General features: G+C 36.8%; 1 protein-coding gene across 5 annotated transcripts in view; it reads left to right on the plus strand.

Annotated features, from left to right (window-relative positions):
* Positions 1 to 27,851, plus strand: part of PLCL1 (phospholipase C like 1 (inactive)) — a 328,998-nt gene that overhangs the window by 239,752 nt on the left and 61,395 nt on the right. For 4 of the 5 annotated variants that reach the window (XM_070508297.1, XM_014845974.3, XM_070508295.1 and 1 more), the window contains exons 2-3: positions 17,910 to 20,384; positions 22,735 to 22,938. In XM_070508297.1, the coding sequence (XP_070364398.1) occupies positions 17,964 to 20,384; positions 22,735 to 22,938 (2,625 nt within the window). In that variant the 5' untranslated portion in view covers positions 17,910 to 17,963. Of the gene's footprint in view, positions 1 to 9,321; positions 9,516 to 17,909; positions 20,385 to 22,734; positions 22,939 to 27,851 lie in introns of those variants that run through there. The other variant, XM_070508298.1, reaches the window with a different exon arrangement.

Here is a 27,851-nt window from a genome sequence, read left to right on the forward strand (position 1 = left end):
ACCACCCCCTCCTTCTTGCAGTGTTCTCTTCTCTTGGCTGTCATGACAACATAGTCTTCTGGTTTCCTCCTACTGCTTTGGCTTTCATTATCCATCTCCTTTCTTAGCTTTTCTTCCTCTAACTGATCTCAAAATGTACTTTCCCAAAGGTCATGCTAGATACGTTTCTCCTTTTATTCAGCTTTCTTTCCCTAAGTTATCTCATCCAGTCCTATGGCTTCAGATACCACTAATAACCTGACAGTTCCTAACTCTAAAATTCATATCTTGAAACCAAATGTCTATTCTGAGGTCTAGTCCCTTTTTTGCAACTTCATTCTCAACACCTCCAGAACCACTCACAAATCTGTTCTTCCTCTATTTCTACAAATGGCTCCTCCAACCTCTCAGTTGCTCAAACGAGAGATCTGAGGGTCATTCGTGGTATTCCCGTCTCCCTCTCCACATTGCCCCACTCCAGATCCAGTAAGCCCTCAAATAAACCACTTCTCTTTTTGCACGCTAGTTCAGTATGTTCTGATCTCTTCTGTAAGCGGCACCTAAGCGGAATTCCCCTTCATAGTTTTGTATCCCCGAAATCCATTCTCCAGCAGCTATATATGAGCTCATATATGTACGTATTTATGAACTTTCACTTCTCTGCCTTAAAACGTCCATAGAATAAACTCCAGGTTTTTAAGAAATGGCTTCCATGGCCCCACCTGTTCTGGCTTCTGCCTGACCCTCCAGCTTCGTTTCACTTTTTCCTCCTCTCACTGTGCGTTTGCCGCACTGGCCTCCTGTCAGTGCAGTTACTTCAGGGTCTTCCCATCTTGGTTCTTCTGCGTGGAATATTCTTCCCACACTATTTGTCTGGCAATTTGCCTAGCTTAAAAGTTAGTTCCTCAGGGGACCTATAGGACCTCGCGTTAGTCTAAATTAGCCCCCTTTACCTAAAATACCCTATATTTTCTTTCAGAGCATTTCTTATCATTTTTAATTACATGTTTGTTTGATTATCCTTTAATGTGTCTTCCTCCTACAAGTGCTATTACAGTGTACCTGCCGTATACCTAGCTCAGTGCCTGGCACTCACTGGAGGCTTCATAAATGTATGCTGAAAGCATTTCAAATATTCCAAAATTAGGAGGAATTTTCCATACCATATCCTTTTTTTGTGGCCCCTCTTTGTGAGGGGCATTTTTGCCAAGAAATACAGCACCATTGGGAAGAGATAAGTAGTGTAAATGTCAGTCCCTTTTATTCAACATCCAGTGGGAGAAAACAGCAATGGCTGTAAAACTTGCACCCCTTCCCAGGGTGAAGGGGTGGAGAAACACACTAGGAACTGGATGAGTATAGCGGTAAGTGCAGAGGTAGTGTGAGCTTGTGGAAAGAGACCCCACCAGGAAGGGGAATGGCTGGGGGTGGAGGCCGACTCTGCCCCTGATCTATATGCTTTGGGCATGTTCTTCAGTTTCCATGTGGCAATCTCATGAGGAAATGAGTGTGGAAGCCTTTCGAAAAGTATAAAACTTCTTTTGGGCCAGCCCCATGACCGAGTGGTTAAAGTTCTGTGTGCTCCACTTCGACGGCCTGGTTCGCAGGTTCAGATCCTGGACATAGACATACTCCACTCATCAGCTGTGCTGTGGAGGCATCCCACATACAAAATAAAGGAAGATCGGCACAGATGTTAGCTCAGGGCCAATCTTCCTCAAGCCAAAAAAGAAGAGGATTGACAACGGATGTTAGCTCAGGGTGAATCTTCCTCACACACACACAAAAGTATAAATCTTCTTAGAAATGTGAGATGCTCTTACTCTCCTTATTTTGATTTTCGTTTATGAACATAAAATGATTTTACCTGGAGGTTGTTAAAAGAATAATGAACTTAGTCACTCTCATCAATAGGACTAGCTGTCACTTTCTCTCAATTTATACAAGTTACCATGAAGAAACCATCTAGGGATGATAATATGAAAGTAAGTAAGTGTAGTGAATTCATTATGGATTTCCTTTTTAATTCTTTACAAGCTTTCCTGGTAGCAATGCTAATTAAATTTAAACATGTTGATGTGTCAAGTCTCTTTTTCGAAGAGATTCACTAGAGATTAGTCTCTAAGCTATTTGTAAATTACTGTGCTTTTTCATTGTAAAGTGTTTAGGAGAAATACTGTTTCAGGAAAATGATTATAGATTATATATGGTTTCATTAAGTACTTTGTTTTCCTGTCATTCTACCAGTTCTATAGTAATAAATGACTTTAATTTTTTTTTTTTTTTACTGATAATTTAGATGAGATTTAAGAGATGAAACATTGTTTTGAAACAAGTTTGGTTTAATTGACCCAGCATGGCTTGAATTCTTGCTGCCCATGATCATTTTATGGTTAAGTACTAAAGAAGAATCTGTAATGTGAATATTTTTCTTTTATTTCTTCACAATGGGATTCATGCTCCCTGGGATAAAATATCTTATCCTTTTCAGAGAACATTAGTAGACATTTAGAAATTTGTCCTCTCAGGCCTTGTCAGATAGTTTCATCAACAAATGGGATTCGAAGCCCTTTGGTAAAACTAATGACTTTATATAACAACCCCCCCGACAACTCAAATTGTGTTTTAAATATCTCCATGTTCAGACAAATTGATAGCCTAGAGATCAGTACGTGTTAATTTATAGTCCTGTAAAAGGCTGTGATGTTCATCCCATTTTTAAAACTGCTAAGATGAGCAAGCCTAACCGTTTCAAATTTCACAGGGTTTTGTAAACTTCTCTCTGTGCCAAGAAAGCAAGCCACCTAGCTGTTTTTTCAAACAGTGAGCCAACGTTTAAGAATGTGCACCAGGATTGACTGCTAGTATTTCAACCGAATTTGATATAGATTTACATGGGATATGAGAGTATTTTTGTTTTAGTTACCATTTCTTAGCATTTCTTATGATTATATTTTCTTGCTGCAGATTACATTCTCATGAGGCAACCATCCTGGTAGTAATTGAGCAGATTTAGTATGTTTTAGTATATTGGCAACCATGATTTTTCCTGAAAGTGTAAAAATGATTTGGAAAAATATTTGTTCTTTTATGTAGTATTCAAGGTAGAATATTGGGTTCCTTAGTTGAATGTCCTGAGATTGACAAATTGAATGTAGAGTTAAGTGCAGCTGGTGGAAGAGTGTTTTAAGTTGCCAGGATGGACAGAAGTTGCTTGGTGAGTTGAGATTAGTTGGGTTTAGACAAGGAAGCTCTATTAAAGAAGAAACGCTGTAGCTATACTTAAAGAAATAAAGGAATGTGGGTTAGGAGACAATGAATGACACTTTTTTGCACTATAATATATTTTCTGAACACTTGGGAGTGTGTTAAGGAGGATAGAAGGCCATGAGAAGTCTGGAGTCATGTATCTAGACATGAAAACAGAAGGCTGGGCCAAGGCCACCTGATGAAGAGCTTTTAAGGCTATACTTTGCATTCAATGAAAATGGTTGAAATTTTTATAATTAGGATGTGTGCTCTGAGAGTTCTTGTATAGTTCTTGTAACCTTTATGGAATTTTTGCTGAGTTCACTTTCTTTGAAATATATTTAAATCCTAATTTAATACAACAGATTTGAATATCATTATCAGTGGAGTGCATTTAATTGAAATCAAATTGATTTAAATAGCTAGCCAAGAAATCTCAGTTTAATCTCCTTTTCTTCCTCTGGGAACATTCATTTACTTGTATCTACTCTCAAAGCTTAGAGGTAGCAAAAGTTTGATTTATGAGGAGACATAATTTTCATTTAAATTAATTGTTTAAGTACTTTTGAGGTTAATTTTATAGGTACATTATAAAATTGAATTGCGTGTTGGACATTCTTTTCACCAAGGCTAATTGAAGTTACTAGTTCTAAAGTGTAAGATTCTACAATAATTTCCAAATCAAAGGTTTGTCATGATATTTAAGGGATATTTTGCCATGCTGTATAAGGAATGCATTGACCATTCCCTAGTTCCAAGAACAATAAATGTTTAGTATGTTATATTTAACTAAAATAACAGCAGTGTAATTATTTTAATAAAAATAAACCCATGCACTTTAATATTTTATCCATTTTTGTTATGCCTCAAGTAAGTCTTAAAAGATAGATATTGTTAAATATCTCTACAGATAATTTTTGCGCCTTTCTGATAATTAATGAGGTAATTATTGGATTCGTGCTATGGAAATAGCTTTATGTTTTCTTATAATATATGCTAATATATGCTAATTTTAAATAATTTGAGCAAGATAGTGAAAACTAATTCCATAATTCTGCTTCTTTTTCTCTAGAGATAACCACTATTACCAATTGGAATATATCTTTCCAGACTTGTCAAATATAAATAATGAGATCTCATACTGTATGTATTCTTCTATATGACCTACTTTTTAAGTACACAGACACACACGCACACACATACTATCCATTTTAAGATTTGTAGATCTGTGTCATCCATTATAAGGGCTGCATAGAATCCCGGTGCATGCATGTACCATAATTTATTTTGCCAATCCTTACTGAGGATGGGTATTTAATTTATTTCTAATTTTTTTAATATCATTGACAGAGTGGCATTGAACTGCCTTGTACATATATATTCGGCCATTTGTTCAAATATTTCCATAAGATACGTTTTCAAAAATGATATTGCTAGATCAAAGTAAATGCATTTTTAACATTTTGAAACATATTACCATATTGTCTTCCAGAAAAGTTGTACCAGTTTATGTTTAATATAACATTGTATGAAAACCCCATTTCCCCATAACCTCACATTTTTAAACCGTTGATAATCTGATATGCACAAATATCTTTATTTGTATATCTGTATATATACATATAATTATTTGTGTTTGAGCATCTTTTCATGTGATTTTGAAGCAGTTATATAATTTTGTGAATTTGTCTTTTCCAAAATTTGTTTGTGAACACTTTTTATAAATTAAGGAACCCATAGCAAATATTTCCCAGTTTGAGTTTTTTTGTTTTTTTAAAGATTTTATTTTTTCCTTTTTCTTCCCAAAGCCCCTCCAGTACACAGTTGTATATTCTTCGTTGTGGGTCCTTCTAGTTGTGGTATGTGGGACGCTGCCTCAGCGTGGTTTGATGAGCAGTGCCATGTCCGCGCCCAGGATTCGAACCAACGAAACACTGGGCCGCCTGCAGCGGAGCACGCGAACTTAACCACTCGGCCACGGGGCCAGCCCCCCAGTTTGAGTTTTTTAAAAAAATATTTGAGCATAGTTTTAAGTTTTTTGTTTGTTTGTTTTGCTGAGGAAGATTCACCCTGAGCTAACATCTTCCTCTATTTTGTATGTGGGATGCCTCCACAGCATGGCTGATGAGGGGAGTAGGTCTGCACCTGGGATCTGAACCTGCAAACCGGGGCTGCCATAGCAGAGCACACAGAACTTTCACCACTTGGCCACAGGGCCAGCCCCAGTTTTAAGTTTTTATGTGGCAGATCTATCAGTCTTTTCCTTTATGGCTTCTGGCCTTGATGTATTTGCTAAGAAGAGATCTTCCCCACCCCAAAACTATACAAACATATACTTCCTTATTTTCTGGTACTTCTATGTTTTATTTAATCTTTAATCTATCTAAAATTATTTTTTGGTCTGACAGAAAGCAGAAATCTAGTTATATCTTTTTGTTCAAATGGATAGTGAATTTTTTTTGACACTGATAATTGAATAATACATTGTTTCTTTTGTTACTTGAAATGCCACTTCCACCCCTACCCCTTGAACAATCCCATGGGGCTTTTCATGACAGTTTTATTGTATTTGTCTACTAGTTAGTGGAGAACTTGAATCTTGTCAATGTTATCTTTCCAGTAAGTAATTTTTTCTGCTTTCATTTATTTGATCCTTCCTTTTTTGACTTTAAATGAAATTAAATTCTGTGTATAATTTTTGCACATATCTTGTTGTGTTTTTCTTGGCTTGTTTATAATATCTGTGGTTAATTTGAATGAGATCCCCTCACTCCCACCCACCCCTGCCATTACATTTAAAAGTAAGTTGACATAAGACAGCTATTAATTTTTCTATATTTATATTTTATTTTGCCACCATCACTTTTAGTCTAATAATTTTTCAGTTGATCTTTTCGAATTTTCTAGGTAAATAATTATATTCTCTGCAAGTAGTAATGACCTCTCACCTTCTTTATAATGTTTTATACTTAATATTTCAACCTTGCCTTATTGCTTTGGCTTACATATCCAAAATTATGTTCAAATTATTTATTTGAACCTATTTATTTATTGAATTACATTGACGGATTGCCTAATGTTGATCCATTCTTACATTCCTGGAATCAACCTGAATTTTTGAAGAATATATTGTTCTTTTAATATACTGCCATATTTTACTTATGTTCATAAGTGAGATGTACCTATAATTAACTATTTTGGAATTTTATGCTTTTCAAAATGCTTTAGCATGCTTTTTCCCCTCTGATCCTTGAGCCAGCCCTATGAATTAGGCCAGGAATTATTATAGTCTTTTGCAAGTAAAATCAATAGTCATAGAACTTTTTGCTTGGCACGAAGTCTCACAAGAAGGTAGTGATGGTGAAAGTAAAATCCATTAGTTCCCAATCCAATGCTTTGGGGAGAAGGAATTTATTTCATTAATTTCTATTAGTAAGGTATTTATGGACTTTGAATTTTATTATCTCAAATAAAAACCATCCTTACATAGTTTCCTTTTATGTTTGTCTAAACTGAGACAATACATTTGCTTGCACTTTGACCGTGGAGACCTCACTGGGTATCAGCGGGGGAGGGAGGGTGTTCACCCTACAGGAGTCTCTGTTCTGAGAATGTGCATTCTCTGAGATCTGCCATCTGTTTGTTGCACTTGGGCAGATGCTGATGTTCAGTTAATCAGAGATAATACAATAAGGATTAAAGTGTTAGATGGTTCTAACCCATTGCGGAAGTTATGGATAAGACTTGAAACCTTTAATCAGAATCATGTTGATGTTCCACTTAAGTTGAGCCAAAGCTTTTATATGTCCATGGTAACTAGCCCTGAAGCACATGTTCTGTTATCAGGATAAGAGAAAAAAAATGTAAAGGATGTGTTTGCACATTGCTTTGGGTCAAGAGAATTCACATTCTATTTTATATGTGATTCAGGGATTACCTTAGAGAAAGCTCACAGATTGCTCTTAGGGATTTATTACAGAAAAATGCTCAATTGGGAAGTTTAAAATAATTTAAATGTAAGTTTTAGAATCTATAAAGACTTAATACAAATGCAAGAAATGGTCCATTTGTTAATATATACATCCATTTACTAAATGGTAGACTAGATTTCTCAAAGTCTAGAGAAAAATGAATTTAGACTATAAATGAATTGTTTCTTAAGTTTGGTTAGAATTATGCAAGTTTGAATAGAATGATGCTTTTATAAAATTGACATTTAATCTCCGTGTCCCAAGTCACACACATTTACAAAATGTTATTAAAAAGTAAATTCATTGTTTTTAAATCTCCTGTAAGATTTTTTTTCTTAATGAGAAACCTACATGTGTCTACTCCTATATAGTACAATGGCACTGATTCCATCTCTAAGAAATATCATTAATAATTATATGTTTCGTATATACCCTAATTGGAATTTATAAATGATCTTTATAATCTGAAGTCTTGTCCTTTCCAAATATTGCACAGAAAACTCTGAATTCCTGGAAGTTGACTTTTGTTCAAAGTCTATTTTGTTAATAGAACTTTATGCTCTGAAGCAAGGCTGATTATATCTCTCATTTCCATTTATGCTAATATAACTCTATGATTTTTAAAAGTTGAGATATAATTGATATATAACATTGTTTTAGTTTTAGGTGTACAAAATAATGATTTGATACATGTATATATTGTGGAATGATTACCAGAATAAGTTTAGTTAACATCCATCACCACACATAGTAAAAATTTTTTTCTTATGATGAGAACTTTTAAGATCTACTCTTCTAGCCACTTTCAAATTCTAAATGATTTTCTTATTTTCATAAATTACATCTGTTTCTGAAACTCAGTCCCAATAACAGCCTATGATAACAAATGGTAGCCCTCACATAGTATTGAAATATATTGGGTATTTCTTTTTCAGTTTTAAATATGCTTTATTCAAATTTAGATGACTGGAGAATATGTTTAAATTCCAAAATAACTAAAATCAATGTAAATAATATATTGGGTTCCCTTAATTGAAGGTAAATATTACCATTAAAAATTGAAAAGTCACAACGAAGGAGAAACTATTCTGTAAACTGGCTATTTGGTACACAAAGGAAAATGGGAAATTTTGTCAGGAATATTTGTGAAATGAACTCCATTTAATAATGTTCCATCAAATAAAGTAGTGTAAGTAAGTGTGCAACATTAGTTAGAATGAAAAAAATAAAATTATGCCTAGATTTGAAGGCCTAACTAATTATTTATCAGTTTCTGATGGATGGTCTAATTAATACCTATGAAATAATTAGGGCATTACATTTAATCTCTACAATAATACACTGAAAGAGATGCCTTACTTATAGGTGTTAAAAGTATACGTTTACATATTCTTCATTATAGATTTTCTTTTTAAAGGGACCATAACATGCTGCTTTCTCTCAAGAGCCCCTCTGATTAATCCTCACACCAGAAACAACAAAGTCGGTGCTGGCCTAAGTTCAGCCAGGATTCCTGGGCCCTGCTGTGCAGGGAGTCTCGTGAGGAAGGACCGAATCATATCTCAGTCTCCAGGCCCACTTGGTTCTTGGCATCTCCGCTGAGAGTTGCTCAGGCTACTGATGAATTTTAAATGCAGTGTTTTGGAGTGTGAGGTGGACATCTGTCTTGTAGGAACAGGATTGATAGCAGCATGTGATTCCTCAGAGGCCGTGGAATAACTGGCAGATGACCTTTACTGGTGTCTACCTCATTTTGTTCAAATTGGGCTGCTAAGGCACGGTACTGCAGCACATTCTCCTGGGACTTATAATAAACGAAACCATGCATTGCAGCAGTAGGGTTAGTTGAAAAGGTCATGTTTTAAACTAGAAAAATGAGAGTGTTAATGTTCCTTGTAACTGTGTACAAAGTAGATCGTGTAGGATGCAAGAGGAGATTGCTAAGATTGAAGTGAGAAATGAGGCCTTTTCCGTGAAAGCAGTTGACACATAAAGGAGCATCTATGCTTGTGAACTTGAAGGGAAATAAGAGTTGAGAATAGAAAGCTCATCAGTCAGTGAGGTTTCACAATAAACAATTGCATGGTCTGTGCCCTAATGCTGTGGGGAAAACAGCAATGGCAGGAATCAATGGAACAATAGAGTGAACCGGGTGTCCAGAGATACAGGCTTCCAAAGCCATTGTCTACCTGGACTCCTCTGTGGCCAGTCTCCTCACCAATATGGATTTAATTTCCTCATTAAAAGAGAAAGAAAAATTCCAAACAGGTGAAACAGTCTTTGATTCTACCTGTGAGTGTTGATCTATAATGAAAGGTCAGTGATTTTCACTAGCTTTCAATGATTTTGCTTCTTGAATGAATTACAGAGATGGAGGAATATAGAAAAAGGTTCAAGGAGAGGTAATTCTTCACCTTTGCTCTACTGTTGTTGAATAAACATCATGTAAGTAGATTTGTTTCAGATGTTTAATAAATAACATTTTAAATATATAAATCAGGATATGGCGTTCTTTAAATTGTGACTCAGAAAAGATATTTTGGTATCCTTTACTGTTATTCCTACCCTTCGTTTGAGTCAATTTCTCCCCAGTTTTTGTTAAAAATTTCAAACCAAAGCCTTTTTAGTCTGAGACAAACATTATGGTCTAGAGGAGGATAAAGAAACCTCTTGTCTCAAAAATGAAAATGGAAGAATGTGACTTCTTAATTCTGATTTTGCTCTTCAGTTACTTTAGGAGGCATTGTAAAATTATTAATCTGTTGAAAATCTAGTACCATTTGGGTTAATCATGTGCTTTCTAGTCTGACGTTTAGCAGTCACTATGAGAGCATGATAACAGGACCTTGGTGTGACTAAACGCACTGATGCCATCTTCTGGGTCCCTGCGGCACACTCTCACAAGTCACACTGTTAGTGGCTTGGTCTTTCTAGCACATCTAGGAATAATGGGTTCCTAGGTAGAACTGTGTAATTTAAGACTTTTTTCCATGATGTAAAATTATAGTGAGGATCCACATGGAAGTTGGTTTTTTTCTTGTTAAATGACAATGCTTTTAAAATTATTTTTCCTAAGACCATCTTGATAGATTTTGAACATTTCAATGCTTAACTTGTTTTTTGTCTGGTTTTAAGTATCTCAGCAAATTAAAGATATGACTTCACTATACATAATTGCTGTAGCACTTCCTTTTAATATTGCCTCATCAGCTCTTGTGCCCCTTTGTGGTCTTGGTTCTCAAACATCCTTGATGTTTTTTAAAGCTGTTGTCATTTATTTAGAAGCATTCATTATATGCTTTGTTCTAATCATTAAATTTGATGATTTTTGTCATTATTCTATTTACTAATTTCATCAGTTGTAAAAACCTAGACATTAAAAGAGTGATGGAGAGAAAGCATTAATTCCAGGCACTGTTAGTATTGGGATTAATGGTCCTTTAAACAACGAATCACTAGGACGGAGCCTTGCACAAGGTAGGTGCTCTGTCAGTCTTTGCATAAGCGAATGCTGCATTTTGAAATAATACATGGACATGCATGGTAAGGGTCATACTTGCAGAAAAACTCTAACTGGATGGAAGCCATGCAGCAGAAGAGCTTGAGATAGTCCCTTTTATTTAGAGGCGCTTCTAAATGAGTTCTAAGGAGTGAATGACTGCAGTGAGATAGAGCGCAATGGAACCTTTCTCTGCTCTACACAGCAAATCAGTGGCATAAGAACCCACCGTGAAATGGACTCATTCTGTTCTCTATCCCCATCTTTGCCTATAGAACATCAATTATTTTTGCTTTCAAGTGGGGAGAATCATTTCAGAGATGTCATTTGGGAGAATGTTTAGAGGGCCACTGGCTTCCTATAATTCAATTAGTTTCCTCTCCCTTCCGCAGTGTGTATGTATTGGAGTAGGTTTCCTACAGGAGATGGCTTTAGTGCATTTTAGTAAATGGATCACCTTTTATAAATAAAATGTAATGTTAAATACAGACATAAAACTTAATTGGCAAGAGATATGTGCACGCATACACTTAGCATTGCCATTAATTAATTTTGTTGAATTATAAGATGGTGTCGAGAATGAGTGCTTCCTTTATGGATAATAAAATAGCTATTCAGCTTTTTACCAACGAGGCTTAGGGAGCCACCAGGGAGAGCCAGTGGTTCACAGAGCTTGGGTCAGACTTCAGCCACTTCTCAGCAGTGAATATCAGGACCTCCACCTCCAGTGTACCATACAGTGCCATCAGGGAGGGTCACGTGGTATTAAAAATAAGTAAGTTGTGTCACCTGTTTGTGACTTTGCATTAAGTAATTTGAACTTACTGTGAGAAAATAACTTTGGGAATTTTAATGTGGAATGAATGGTATAATTCTATAGTTACCTGGGCCTTGAAGGCAGAGGATGTGGTGAGGATACACCTCCCCCATCTCCTTGAGTTTTGTGTGAAGAGTTAGGCCTTGTGTGTGGAGGTGGGTTTTCTCTGTTCTGCCTAACTGCCAAACCTGGATGTGGATTTGGGCGTAGGCCCTTTGGACAGGATACATTAGGTAAATGTGTATGTTACATATATTGGATGTATACATCAGACCTGAATTCCATTCCTTGAGCTATCACCAATCCAAGCCAATAGAGACAGAAGTTTTGAAGATTGTCTTCCCCTGCATTATCACTCACACAGTTGGGGCTACTCTCCCTCTCGCTTTTGACACTTTAGTCACCCTGGCCTTCTTTCCCACTGAAGGACCTTTGTACCTGCTCTTCTCCTTTCCTGGAACACTTTTCTCTCTTTTCAGGCTACAGCTGGGCTCTCACTGCTATCCTCACCAGCTTGAAGGCAACATAAGACATTCTCCCATCAAGGTTACCAGTAAACATCTTAGCGGCTGAATCCAACAAGCTGTTTTAACATCTTATTTTCCAGTATTCACTCCTTAAAGCCTATATGTTGGCTTCTGTGAGAGCTCATGCTCCTGGTTCTCTTACCTCAGGCTTTTTTCAGGTCTTCTCCTCTGTCCATCCTCTTCACCTGCATGGCCCGTGGTCATCTAAAATCCACTGTGGCACAAAGTCAACTTAGGTCCACTTCAACTTCTCCTTTCCTGATATTCCATGTCTCAGTTAGCGATATTTCCACTCACTTGTCGTTGAAACTGGAAACCTGGAGGTCATCCTAGACCCAGTCAAGAACTTATGACTTTACTTCCTATTTTGTGATACTTCCCGCTTATCCCCATCCCTTTTATTAGTAGCCTACCTCAAGCCATCACCATCTCATTCCTTTGATGCTGCAGTAGTCACCTACTGTACCAGCTTCAGTTTTGTCCATATCAAGTCCTTCTAGTGCACATCCAGAGTGAACCATCTAAGGTAAAATTCAGACCTTATCAATTTCTTCAAAACTGTACAATGTGCTAGTCCCTAGCATGGAGTAGGTACCTATTGTTTGTTGAATGAATGAATGAAGAATGGAGACCAGATGCCTCTCAATATCCACAGTTAGGGCTCATTTGGATTCTGGAATATATTGTCCACAGTCCTTTAAAGATTTCATGTTTTAACCAAACCTTTTATTTCTGAGTTTTGTGCTTATAAGTTTGTAAAACCAGAATGAATATTGTTAGTATAGTGTTTAGTTCATAGGTTGTCTATAAGAACAAGATAGGATCCCTATGGTGAAAATAAGATTTATGTGCCTATATTTTTGTTTGTCTTTTAGTTATTATCTATTAAATTTGTATATGAAGACTTTAAGAGAACTCTTCAAAAATAAGTGTGTTCCCCCCTGTTATGTTAAAAGAGAAAAGTGAGCATCACTCTTAGTGTATCTGCATTTATGTAGCTGGATTTCTGCATTATGAGACAAAGATCCTTCTATTCACAGTTTGACAACTGGTGTTTTGGTTTCTATTCTTTAAGGTTTTGTAAATTTGTTCTGTTTTAACAAAGAATCATCTTAGAACTATTTGCTTGAAAACAACTTGCCAAAAAAGTGAAAAGAAGACGTGACAATGTAATTAGATGTCTAAACATGTTCATCAGGGTGGAGGTGGGGAAGCATAGGTATGATGTCTCCTTTACTCTTAGATTTTCCTACAGTGCTTCAGTATACTCTTATTTGTGGTAAAATATATATAACATAAAATTTATCATTTTAACCATTCTTAAGTGGCCTTAGATAAATTCACATTTTTGTGCTACTTCAGTGTACTTTTTTCCTGAACTTATTATATTGAAATAATTCAGTACTTTCATGATTGAGACCTAAAGCTGTGCTTGCATTGGATAAGCCAAGTTCTCTCTGGGGCTGATCAGAGTCTTTGAAGAAAAATGATTCTGTTTGTTGAGTTTTTGTTAAGAAACTTGCAGCACGTCCAACCTTGTTGGGCTCAGAGAGCAAATGCCAATGGGAACTTATGGGAACAGGCTTAGAAATTTGGCTTATTTGAACATTTTTTTCCAATTTTAGTTTGATAAAACATATTTAGGGAGCCATAAAGCCTCTACAGTTGTGTAGGAATCTCATTTAATCATGATTGGTGTCCTATTTCTAATAGTGAATAAGCAAAAATATTGTAGAAAATAATGAAAAATTAAAAAAACTAAAACAGCATTTGGCTATTTCTCCCTAGTATTTTGAAGTTATTTCTGAGATTAGAAATCAACCCTTACATCATGAGATTATATGGAAATTATTTTTATGATATGAATATATTAGAAACAGTGCTTATTGACAAATCAGTGTCTTATATTGTTTTAATAAAAGGGTGAAGCATTTGTCTGTTTTACTTCACTAGCTTATGAGACTCTTCTCTATTCTGATTAAATCCTGATTATAAAGTATTAATTTAAGTAATATAAAGTAATTAATTTAAGAAGATAGTAGTTCCAAAATGTAAAGTATTATCTGGAAATGTTCAGAGACCATATAAACACAATTTGGTTTATTTGTTTTTATTATTCAACTCTGTTTAAATGTAATCCCTTGTTGTGAAATGATAATTTGGAAACAAACATAGAATGTTAGAAAATAGAAAGGATTGAGCTCAATGCCTAATTCTTGGACCCACTAGAATATGAGGCCAAGCTCTAATTTAGGAGACAGAGGTATCACAATGTGCTGTTCATTCTAATAAATTTAAACCTTTTTTTGGTAAGCTGCTCTAAGAGAAATTTTGGGAGGAATTGGTACTTTAGCCTTTTTCCATCATCCCAGAGTGAGGAAGTTTAGCTTTGAAATAAACAGAAAGTCCTTACTTTATAATAATCTCCCGGATGGACGTTATGGTCATGAGAATCAATTCAATCATCTCATGTGCTAGAAGCTGACAAGAGCACACCTGAACTGATAACAAACTTGGTTTCTCTTGGAAAATGCCAAAAGTACCTGTTGTCCTACTATACACGTAACTGCAATTGATTTGCTCTAATTTCATCATCAAATTTTTTTGTATATATCAACAAGGAAGATCTACAACCAACGCTTCAACTATTTCCAGTTGAGGATATCCCCTATCTGTTTGCCTGAACAGTCCCCCTTCCCCACCGCCAATCTGCCAAGATCTTCTTGAGGGAAATAAAGGTGTGGGGGTGAAGGGCTCGGCAAAGAGTCCATGGTGGTGAAGAAGCTCAGGAGATCTGGAGTTCTCAGTACTCCCTGCCCACTCTAACACGTTTTCCATCTCACCTCCTCCCAACTCTTCAGAGCTAGTGCATAGCATGACCATTGAAAGAACAGACCTAGACAAATATCAGAGCCCTGAAACTTTTCCAGGATATTTTGAGTATAAATAATCTTGGCTCTAGTCAATGGCAGACAAGCTAATTATTTGTTCACATGTGCTTTGGCCAGTTTTTTTTCTCATTTGGGAGCTTGTAATAACTTTGGATTTTGTCCTTTGCATGAAATAACACCCATAGGTTGCACGTTTTCCACTGGTTCAAAGTTTTAAGGCATTTTGGGGTGTCTTATAATCATGTAGGAGTTAGAGGTCAAAGCAAGAAATAAGCATTACGTGAGGCAAGTGGATTCTTTTGTAGGCTAGATATAAAACATTTATCTCTTGAAGGCTTAACTTACTAGGAGAGAAAGTCTTGATTTAAGGAGATATCACCACAAAGTAGAGAGGCTGATAAGAGAAAGCTATTCTGAGAGCAGTAGTTTTGTTCTCATAAATGAACAGAGGCTCAAGAGCGTTAGACTGTGAAGGTTGGTGCAGGGACTATATACATGCGTTTAGAGGAACACTAATTTCCCATTTAAGGTTTGTTAGGAACTATTATAGGTTTTATAACTCTGTTGACAGTAATCCTATTTGGAACATGATCTGCTTATATAAAAATAATTTTTAATATGAAAGGTCTCATTAGCTTAAAAGACTAGTCAAATGGTAGCTTTCAAAGCTGAGTCACAGTCTAATTTACCAGCACAATTCACAGTTTCCCTCTTTATTTTTCTTGGTAGATTAATCCCATCTCACTAGTGCCATTAGGTGCTTGCCTTGATGGTGTGGAAAAGTGCATACAAACATCTGATGTTTCTCAGCATGTGGGTTGTGACAAATTTAGATGTGTTCTAATAGTGCATCTGCGTGTAAATAGCTGAAGATTTATAGTTGTTTTTTAACTTATGCATGAGGAAATTGACCACGATGGGATAATTAAAAATAACAACTCTCTGGAAAAGCAGGAGATAAGTTCTTAAATGCTAGAGCACCAAGGGACAATATTCTCTAACCTAAATTGGATAATTTATATCTTTGTCACTTGAAGATCAGATATATATGTTTGAGTTAATGAATTATCCCACCAACATCCCATAACTAAAGCAAATTTTGTTTCCTTTTCACAGGCAAGGTTTTAGTCAATTGAATAATAAATCATCCTGCCTTTTCCTGAATTATAGGACTTATAGCTTCTTACAGGCAAGACTACAGTTAAATGAAGCCCTAGAGGAGAGAGTCTACCTGTGTTAAAAGAATGCCAGCGAAGAGATGGCACAGGCTACTTTGGCTAGAATTTTCAGTGTTTAAAATAGTAATATCATGTGGCTGTTTTTAAACATTTTTAGTTTCTCAGTGAAGATGTATTTTCAATGCTCAAAGGTCAGGAATGAATCAACTTCTTGATAACCCCAATATCCTGGTCACTGCCTACTGATGGTCCTACAGTGACCAGATATATGAGAAAATGTTCCTCTCCCTTGAAAAAGAATAACCTTACAAGCACGTACAGTTTACAAAAAATATTCATGCTCATTTTCTCTTTTGAGTCTCACAATAACACTGTGTTATATATAAAGATTATTAGTTCCTATTTAAAAGCAGAAATTAAGATTCAGAGAGGCTAAGTGACTTGCCCAAGGTCATATATCTAGCGAGTGGAATAATCACAACTTGAGACTAGTTATTTTTGTCCTAAGGACAATGCTTTTCTCATGCTACACTTTGTTGCCTGTTTGATATGCTTATCAAATCGGTCACTATAAACATAGATGAAGGTGCTTTTGGGAAATTTGTTCCTGGGAGAATTGTCTGAATTGATGTGGTTGAGAGCATTATTAACCTGAGTCTATGACCTGAACAGGAATGTATAAAGAAATATCCAGTTTTAAGTGGCATCGGTCAGATATTCGGTATAAATGAATTGGGACTCGGTGGACTGTCCAGGACTAGAGCAAATCCGTCATCTTATAATCATGAGTATTCAGAGGACTGGACCTGTAATTTAGGGAAGACAATAGGTGAGAAGGCCTAGATGCACCCGAGAAGGAAACAGACGCAAGAGATGATTGACCTGCTAAGGACACACTAAGCTGAACGGGTGAAGTTGGTGCCCTGTTGGCACTGTTGTGCAGGGATGGGTGAAACGGGCTGAGGAGACCCGGATTCTGTGAGCCTGAGATCCATGGACTCTTCCAGACGTGGGTGGAAGGCAAACTGCAAGTGTCCCCTGGGAAATCTTATGGCAAATGCTTGGAAATTAAATTTACATCGGAAGAACTGTAAATGTTAGTGGAGCCATTCATATTTCTCTTTGGTTCTAAGCTGTGACTGCTAATAGCATTATACTGCAATGCAGGTGTGAATTCCCATCACGTTCATTTAAAATATTTACCTCAGTCTGAAAATTTGCTCAAGTGAGAGTCATTTGTCTATCGTTAGCACTCAATCTGACTTTCAAGACACATATTCTTCAAAATAATTTGAGAAAAAAAGTGATTTTTAGTTAAGCTATATTGTAAGTCCTTTGTGATATAAAATGTGCTCAGGTAAAAATCTTTTATTTGAACTAGTGTTAAGTATAAAACTTAAACTGTTGCAGAATGTGAATGAGGAGAACTTTTTAAAGAAATCCAGCTTTATTGCTTTCACAAATCTCTAGGGACTTAGTTGGGTTATCAGAGTACCAACAGGTGGGGTTCTTAGGACATCTGCTTCAGTGGACAAATAACAGTGATTTGCAGTTAACTTAATACTTGATTTTATTTCAAAGAACATACAGGCATTTGAAAAATAAGCTTTTTTTCCTGAACCTAATAAGATAATTTTCTTGGCGATGTCTCTTTTCTGAAACAGTGAAAAGGTAAATTTTAGGCTAGCGTCTGTCCAGATAATCACGATGTCTGAATGGAGTCTGAAGAGTTCATAGAGTGTTAACTGAATTTGTCTGTTTTCTAAAGGAAATTGATTATTTTTAAATTATTTTACAGGATCCTTCAAACCAAAAATGTGGGGGAAGAAAGAAAACTGTGTCTTTCAGCAGCATGCCATCGGAAAAGAAAATTAGCAGTGCGAGCGACTGCATCAGCTTCATGCAAGCTGGCTGTGAACTCAAGAAGGTCCGGCCAAATTCCCGCATTTACAACCGTTTTTTCACCCTGGACACAGACCTCCAAGCTCTTCGCTGGGAGCCTTCCAAGAAAGACCTTGAGAAAGCTAAGCTTGATATTTCTGCCATAAAAGAGATCAGACTGGGCAAGAACACAGAAACGTTTAGAAACAATGGCCTTGCTGACCAGATTTGTGAGGACTGTGCCTTTTCCATAGTCCATGGGGAAAACTACGAGTCTCTGGATCTGGTTGCCAATTCAGCAGACGTAGCAAATATCTGGGTGTCAGGGTTACGGTACCTGGTTTCTCGGAGTAAGCAACCCCTTGATTTTATGGAGGGCAACCAGAGCACACCAAGGTTCATGTGGTTGAAAACTGTGTTTGAAGCAGCAGATGTTGATGGGAATGGGATTATGTTGGAAGACACCGCTGTAGAGTTAATAAAACAGCTCAACCCTACCCTGAAGGAGTCCAAGATCAGGTTAAAGTTTAAAGAAATCCAGAAGAGCAAAGAGAAACTAACCACTCGAGTGACAGAAGAGGAATTTTGCGAAGCTTTTTGTGAACTTTGCACCAGGTCAGAAGTATATTTCTTACTTGTACAGATATCTAAAAACAAAGAATATTTGGATGCCAATGATCTGATGCTCTTTTTAGAAGCTGAGCAAGGAGTCACCCATATCACTGAGGATATGTGCTTAGACATTATTCGGAGATATGAACTTTCTGAAGAGGGACGCCAAAAAGGGTTTCTTGCAATTGATGGCTTTACCCAGTATTTGTTGTCACCAGAATGTGAAATTTTTGATCCTGAGCAAAAAAAGGTTGCCCAAGATATGACCCAGCCCTTATCTCACTACTACATCAACGCCTCTCACAACACCTATCTCATAGAAGACCAGTTCCGGGGGCCGGCTGATATTAACGGGTATGTCAGAGCTTTGAAAATGGGCTGTCGAAGCATTGAACTTGATGTAAGTGATGGTTCAGATAATGAACCAATCCTCTGTAATCGAAATAACATGACAACACACCTTTCCTTTCTAAGTGTCATAGAGGTGATAAATAAATTTGCCTTTGTTGCTTCTGAATACCCACTCATTCTGTGCTTGGGGAATCGCTGCTCCCTGCCACAGCAGAAGGTAATGGTCCAACAGATGAGAAAGGTTTTTGGCAATACGCTCTATACGGAAGCACCTTTGCCATCAGAATCCTACCTCCCATCACCAGAAAAATTAAAAAGAATGATCATTGTGAAAGGAAAGAAATTGCCTTCTGATCCAGATGTTTTAGAAGGAGAAGTAACAGACGAAGATGAAGAAGCTGAAATGTCTCGAAGGATGTCAGTAGATTACAATGGTGAGCAGAAACAAGTCTGGCTGTGTAGGGAGCTCTCTGATTTGGTATCTATCTGTCAATCTGTTCAGTACAGGGATTTTGAACTGTCTATGAAGAGCCAAAACTACTGGGAAATTTGTTCATTTAGTGAAACAGAGGCCAGCCGAATTGCAAATGAGTATCCAGAGGATTTTGTAAATTATAATAAGAAGTTCTTATCAAGAATCTATCCTAGTGCCATGAGGATTGATTCCAGTAACTTGAATCCACAAGACTTTTGGAATTGTGGCTGTCAGATTGTGGCAATGAATTTTCAGACTCCTGGTCCGATGATGGACCTTCACACAGGCTGGTTTCTTCAAAATGGGGGTTGTGGTTATGTTCTGAGGCCGTCCATCATGCGAGATGAAGTTTCTTACTTCAGCGCAAATACAAAGGGCATTGTACCTGGGGTGTCTCCTCTGGCTCTTCACATCAAGATCATCAGTGGGCAGAATTTTCCAAAGCCCAAGGGAGCGTGTGCCAAAGGGGATGTCATAGATCCCTATGTTTGTATAGAGATACATGGAATTCCAGCAGACTGCTCCGAGCAAAGAACTAAAACCGTACAACAAAACAGTGATAATCCTATTTTTGATGAAACTTTTGAGTTTCAAGTAAACCTGCCTGAGCTGGCCATGATCCGCTTTGTTGTTCTGGATGATGACTACATCGGGGATGAGTTTATAGGGCAATACACAATACCGTTTGAATGTTTGCAGCCTGGATATCGGCACGTTCCCCTGCGCTCTTTCGTGGGTGACATCATGGAGCACGTAACCCTTTTTGTCCACATAGCAATAACTAATCGAAGTGGAGGAGGCAAGGCACAGAAGCGCAGCCTTTCGGTGAGAATGGGGAAGAAAATTCGGGAATGCACCATGCTCAGGAATATCGGTCTTAAAACCATAGATGACATCTTTAAAATAGCAGTTCATCCCTTGCGAGAAGCCATAGATATGAGAGAAAATATGCAGGTAGGAAAAATCCCATACTCTCCTCCCCCGCTCCTACTTCCCCCTCCCTTCTCTTACTGGTGAACGTTGTGTTTTATTAATAGTCTGATTCCTCAAAAGATTATCAGAAAGATTGTGTAAACCCATATACCACTGAACTAAGTTCAGTGTTGCCTGTAATAAAGCAGATATGTTTTATGTTTCTCTTCGTGAATGCTGTGTTAAATTTGGCCTGAACTAAGTGAGCCAGGTAATGGAGTATCAATGTAGCAAAATGCCATATACCCATTCAACATCGGTAGTACATAGCCAAATTGATATGTGGAATGTGTATACGAAGAGAGTAGAGTACAAAATATTGTATGTGTGTCATACATAAAATATTAAATAAACACGCGCATACTGATTAGGAGTATATGTGTAAAATATTTGCATATGTGAACACGAAAGGGAATTTTAAGTCATATGAAACAAATGTAATGTCTGTTAAGTTACTTTTTAGTTAGGTGTACAACAATAATATTAAGTTATTCCCCACAAGAGCAAACAAAACTAAACAAAATTTAGCACTTGAACTTGCTGAAAACTATGTAGGTTTCTCTTAGAAATGTGGTTTAATCAAAAGGACATGGATTCTGGATTAAACTCTAGCCCCATGTGGTCTTGAACAAATTATTTCAGCTCTTTGATCATCAGTTTTCTCTACATAAGGTAATAAAAATAGTAATACTTACATTGCAGGATTATAATGAGAAATAAATGAGAGTTTATGTAAATTGCGCAGCCTTGGCATGTAGAAATTCAATGTTAGTTTCCTTCCCTTCATTAATGCTTGTAATCAGAGATGGCCATAAACTTTTTTCTTCAATATCGTTTAACGTATTTATTCCAGGCTCAATGTCACTGAGAGTCCATCCACAACAATACTGAGTTTCTGCACCAGGCAAGGAGGTGCTGGTGGGCAGAAGCAATAGCAGTCTACGTACGAGAGCGAAACAGGAGAGGAATATTTTTCAATGCACTGCATTTGCTCCTTTAGCTAACATTTTTAAAGTAAACCTCACCAAAAAATCCCCACTTCAAGACAGAAAACAAGCTTGAAGAGATTAAATAATTTCCCAAATATTGCTGTTAATAAATAGCAATGTTGGGCTTTAAATCCAGACCTACTGCCACAACCATGGTCCTTCCTGGTTTTTAGTCATGTGATGCTGATCCTCAAACCCACGACTTGGTGAAAACTATTTTTATGTTATTTCACAGAGGAATTCTAGGATTGACTTAAAATCAATTTTAATAGCCAAAATGGTGGAAAATAGTGTGGTACATAAATGATATGTAAATCCTCAGACTGTAAGCATTTAATTTGAGGTGGGGTCTCATAGCCACTATTTTAAAAACAGTCTCCAAATATTAGCATCTTCTACCTGCCTTTTCCTGACATAATTCTGTAACTATTATAAATCCCTCTATGAGATTAGTTATAAATCATTTCTACATCTAAATTTATAAATAGAAGTAGATTTTGTATATTTCTATATAATTCTTGAAATATATCCTTTATATATATTATGTGTTTAAAATACATATTAAGGAGAGTTGGTTATGGATAAAGTTTTTCCATGTAGTACTGATAATTTATATCGTCTCAACAGAAACTCTTTTGGGTTGAGGATTATTTGGAGCCTAATCAGTAGAAAAATGAGTACTATCATTGTCACTAAATTCAGGAGACATATAATAGGTTAGGTATTATTTGCTGTTAATAAAACATAAAATAGTCATAATTCTTATTTCAAATGAATCTTTTAAAAGCCTGTAACATGGACAAACGTAGCCCAACATGAAATGTGTTTTAGTATGTGCGTCTGTCAGGTGCATCTCTGATGGGATGACAAAGGGTACCATTGATAGTTAGTTAAGCGCGCGTGGTGAGTGATGGCAGCCTGCTCCCTTGAGGGGAAGAGCCTGAAGGAGATGCACTCCGATGGACAACCACTGACATGCTTTTATGACCATCAGGATACAAATAAAATAAGGTGTTCATGACTGGCCAATGCTAGTTTGTATGAATATTCCAGTGCTTGGCTTTGAAAAGCACTGTGTAGCCTTGAGTCTCAATCTGCTTTGCTTTGTGGCATATTTGTGGTGGTTGCTGAAAACTGAGAAAGATGAAGTCTAATAGTGAATTAGCTCTGTGTTATCTGTGTGCATAACACAACCTTTCTGGTTGGTTATAATCCAGTTTGCTCCACAAGATATCTGTATTTAAGGGTGTTCCTTTATGCATATGGTTTTGTGTAAGCCTAGGAGTGCTGGGGGTGAAGTGTCATGTGGTCAGAAGTGTAATTCCATGTTTTCTTCCCCACAGAATGCCATAGTGTCTGTTAAGGAGCTGTGTGGACTTCCTCCTATCGCCAGTCTAAAGCAGTGCCTGTTGACCCTGTCCTCTCGGCTCATCACCAGTGACAATTCTCCCTCAGTCTCTCTTGTGATGAAAGATAACTTCCCTTATCTGGAGCCTCTGGGGGCAATTCCAGATGTGCAGAAAAAGATGCTGGCTGCTTATGATCTGGTAGGATATTGTGACGCTGTATTTCTTATCTATGCGTGTGGGAGATCATATGGCAGGGCTCTTTCATGGAACTCTAATGAATAACACAAAATCATTGCCTTTGAAACCTGGTTTGGGGGTAGCAGGCAGAGTTGGCCCTCTCTGCTTCCCATAAGCTCCAGTGGAGACTCCGAGGAGGTGCTCTGAACCCAGAGCTCCACAGAATGCAAATGGAAAATCTCCGCTTTAGCGAGGAATGAATTATTGATTAAGTCCTCAAGGGTATAGACAATTTCTCATCCTCCAAGTGACTTTAGCCTGAAAATAATCATTTAATTGCACACCTCTAGCAAGTAAACTTATGTCTCAGGGCTGCCTTATGATGGTTAAAACTAGGCATTTCTCTGGAGTTTTTATTTCTAAGCTCATAATGTTATCTGACTTTTCTGAATATATAATGGAATTTATGTAGCAATTAAATTTAAGAATAACTATATTTTTACATCTCCTAATTCCATAAAAAAAATTAAGGAGCAAATGAAAAACTGGGAAAATTTGTAACATGTGTGCTAGATAAAGTGTAAATGTCCTTAAAATAGAAAGAACACTTAAAAACAGATAAGGAAAAAAATACCATGAAAAGAATCTTACATCAATCAGGATTAAGTTCAGCTTCATGAACCAAAAAATGCAAACCAGTCATGGCTTAAAAATACAAAGTTTTATTCTCTCACATAAAAGTCTGGAGACCAGCCATTGAGAGTGGCACGTCCACCGTCTTAGGAACCTGGGCTCCCTCGAGCTTTCTGCTCCACTGTCGCTAGACCATCCTCAGAGTCCAAAATGGCTGCTGAGCTCCAACCATAACATCTGCATTGGAACCATCAGGAAAGATGAAGAGGAAAAAGAGGCATATCCTCTCTTTTTAAGTACATTTCTGTGAAATAGCATGGATCACTTTTGCTTATATTTCATTAGCCTGGAATTGACACATAGCCACACTTAGCTGTGAAGGAGAATGGGAAATGTCTTTATTTCAAGGGGCTATGTGCCTAGCTAAAAATTGTCTCTTCGGTTACTAAGAGATAGAGGGAGAGTGGATATTAGGGGACAGCAGATAGCTGTGCTTCAGGGGTGAACAGGCAATTCATGTGTCTCCTCCCCCTAAAAAAAACCCAATGAAAATGCAAAGACATATTTAACCTTAAAGTAAATTTTTAATTAACGATATTAAAGAAATGAAGTGAGATACTTGCCCTCTCCATCAAATTGGCATTTTTCTTTTCTTTTTAAAAAAGTACCTCTGATAAAGAATTTAAGGAAATGGATACTCTCATCCATCCACTTCTAGCGGGAAAATAAAGTGAGATAATTTGGGGGGAAAAAATTTGGTGATGTAATTTAAAATGTTTACCCCATTTGAGCTACATATTTCCTTTCCAGGGATTTATTATAAGTCAATAGAGATTTACATAAACATATAGGTTTAATGATGTCAACATAGAAGGATTGGTTACAAAAAATACAGTAAACCATGTTATAGACTCTTTTGAAACCATTAAAATAATGTGTTAGAAGAATATTTAATGATGTGGGGAACTCCTTATAATATGTTTTTTGAAGAAGTCTGGTTATAAAAAATATACACTATAAGATTTAAATTGTATTTATATGTGTACATAGCTAAAATACTAGCAGGATATTAATAGTGATTATTTTTTTTCTAGGTTTAAATAAGCTTTTGTTGGTGAAACTCATGATATATTTTATAGGGTAAATCAAAGGCCTGGAGATTTGCTAATATCCTTTCTGTTTTTGACCTATTCTTACTCTCAGGATAATCACTGACTACCTCTTTATAAAACTGATTATGTACTTTAATAGAAGATTCTACCCTCTTCTCTTCTTTTTTTTAATTAATTTTTTTATTGTGCCATAACAGTTTGGAACATTGTGAAATCTCAATTGTACATTATTATTTGTCATACACCATATAAGTGTGCCCCTTCACCCCCTGTGCCTACCTCCTACCTCCCTTCCCCTGGTAACCACACTGTTCTCTTTGTCCGTAAGTTTGCTTATGTTCCACAAATAAGTGAAATCATATGGTGTTTGTCTTTCTCTGTCTGGCTTATTTCACTTAACATAATACCCTCAAGATCTATCCATGTGGTTGCAAATGGGACAATTTTGTCCTTTTTTATAGCTGAGTAGTATTTTATTGTATATATATATATATGACATCTTCTTTATCCAATCATCAGTTGACGGGCACTTGGGTTGCTTCCGTATCTTGGCTATTGTGAATAATGCTGCCATGAACATAGGGGGTGCATAAACCTCTTTGTATTGTTAATTTCAAGTTTTTTGGATAAATACCCAGTAGTGGGATGGCTGGATCACATGGTATTTCTATTTTTAATTTTTTGAGGAATCTCCATACTGTTTCCCATAGTGGCTGCATGAGTTTGCATTCCCACCAGCAGTGTATGAGGGTTCCCTTTTCTCTACATCCTCTCCAACATTTGTTTTTCTGTCTTGGTGATTATAGCCATTCTAACGGGCGTAAGGTGATATCTAAGTGTAGTTTTGATTTGCATTTCCCTGATGATTAGTGATGTTGAGCATCTTTTCATGTCCCTTTTGTCCATCTGTAGATCTTCTTTGTAAAAATGTCTGTTCATGTCCTCTGCCCAATTTTTGATCAGGTTGTTTGTATTTTTGTAGTTCAGTTGTGTGAGTTCTTTATATATTATGGAGATTAACACTTTGTTGGATATATGATTTGCAAATATTTTCTCCCAGTTGGTGGGTTTTTTTTTTTTTATTAAGGTTGTGAAAGTTAACATCCTTGTGAAATTACAGTTGTACATCATTATTAGTCATGTCGTAGGTACACCACTTCACCCCTAGTGCCCTCCCCCCACCCCCTTTCCCCTGGCAATCACCGATCAGTTCTCTTTGTCCATATGTTAACTACCACCTATGAGTGGAGTCATACAGAGTTCGTCTTTCTCTGTCTGGGTTATTTCACTCAACATAATGCCCTCAAGGTCTATCCATGTTGTTGTGAATGGGACGACTTTGTCCTTTTTTATGGCTGAGTAGTATTCCATTGTATATATATACCACATCTTCTTTATCCAATCATCAGTTGCTGGGCACTTAGGTTGGTTCCATGACTTGGCTATTGTGAATAATGCTGCGATGAACATAGGGGTGCATGGAACTTTTGGAATTGCTGATTTCAGGTTCTTAGGATAGATACCCAGTAGTGGGATGGCTGGGTCATAAGGTATTTCTATTCTTAACTTTTTGAGGAATCTCCATACTCTTTTCCATAGTGCCTGCACCAGTTTGCATTCGGGTGGGTTGTTTTTTCATTTTGATTCTGGTTTCCTTTGCCTTCCAGAAGCTCTTTAGTCTGATGAAGTCTTACTTGTTTATTTTTTCTTTTGTTTCCCTTGTCTGAGTACACATGGTATTCAAAAAGATCCTTTTAAGGCTGATGTCAAAGAGTATACTGCCTCTGTTTTCTTCCAGAAGTTGTATGGTTTCAGGTCTTACCTTCAAGTCTTTGATCCATTTTGAGTTTATTGTTGTGTGTGGAGAGAGATAATGGTCTACTTTCATTCTTTTACATGTGGCTGTCCAGTTTTCCCAGCACCATTTATTAACAAGACTTTCCTTTCTCCATTGTATGTTTTTGGCTCCTTTGTCAAAGATTAGCTTTCTGTGGGTGGGTGGTTTTATTTCTGGGCTTTTGGTTCTGTTCCATTGATCTGTGTGACTGTTTTTGTGCCAGTACCATGCTGTTTTGATTACTATAGCTTTGTAATATGTTTTGAAGTCAGGGATTGTGATGCCTCAAGCTTTGTTCTTGTTTCTCAGGATTGCTTTGGCTATTTGGGGTCTTTGGTTGCCCCATATGATTTTTAAGATTCTTTGTTCTATTTCTGTGAAGAATGCCATTGGGATTCTGATTGGGATTGTGTTGAATCTGTAGATAGCTTTAGGTAGTAGGGGCATTTTAACTGTGTTTATTCTTCCATAATAGTGATTATTTTTAAATAAGGAGCATGAATTTTATTTTCTTATTTATGTTTTTCCATATTTTTTCTCTATTTGCCAAACTCTTTATAGTGAACCTGACTGATTTTTATAATTGAATAAAAAGAAACAGTAAAGAAGAAAAGAATAATGTTTTATCATCAAACACAACTGGAAGATGTTTAGGATAACCATTCTACAGCTGAAAAAGGAAAAAAATCCCATAGAGTGTATTTTGCTTATGAGTGATTGAACCTCTTATAAACTGTACTTCATGGCTGCTGGGGGAAAAGTTCGCCTATTACCTGTATCTCATTTTTCATGAAATCAATTTTTTCATCATAAAAGTAGGGACTGAAAGCTATTCAGTGAATAGGTATAATTGCCATCTGAGAGGTGAAATTAGGGTACTAGTTGCCATAGAAACAGACAGTGGAAATCACTCCAATTCCCTTTTAAGCTAAGCAAGAAGAATCATTCACTGAGAGGGGAGCCTGGTCCCCCGGAGCTGGGCCTATAAGAAGCAGAAAAGCACCTGAACTGTGTTTGGCCCATTTCCATTTCACATCCCCAAGTGTCCGATGGGGTTTTGTTTTTCCGTTTTATCTGCTGGTGCCAAATGTGAACATGAGCTTTTTCTCATTTGTATTTTTAAAATGCAATTTGTAATTATAAGCATAGCATAGTTTTCCAAAGCTTAAAATCAAAGGCTACCGTGGACAGCAGAAATACTTACAACGATGTCTTCATTTATAGTTCCCTATGGAAATGGCTTTTCATTTTGGTAAGGAGTTGAGTATAAATATCCTTACATCAAATGGTAAACTCAGCAGACTGTGGAAGTGATCGAAAATCCTGCTAACGTCTCTGTTTGTTGTTTCTTT

The sequence above is a fragment of the Equus asinus genome, chromosome 4 (assembly GCF_041296235.1).
Source record: "Equus asinus isolate D_3611 breed Donkey chromosome 4, EquAss-T2T_v2, whole genome shotgun sequence".
In the NCBI taxonomy this organism is placed as follows: domain Eukaryota; kingdom Metazoa; phylum Chordata; class Mammalia; order Perissodactyla; family Equidae; genus Equus; species Equus asinus.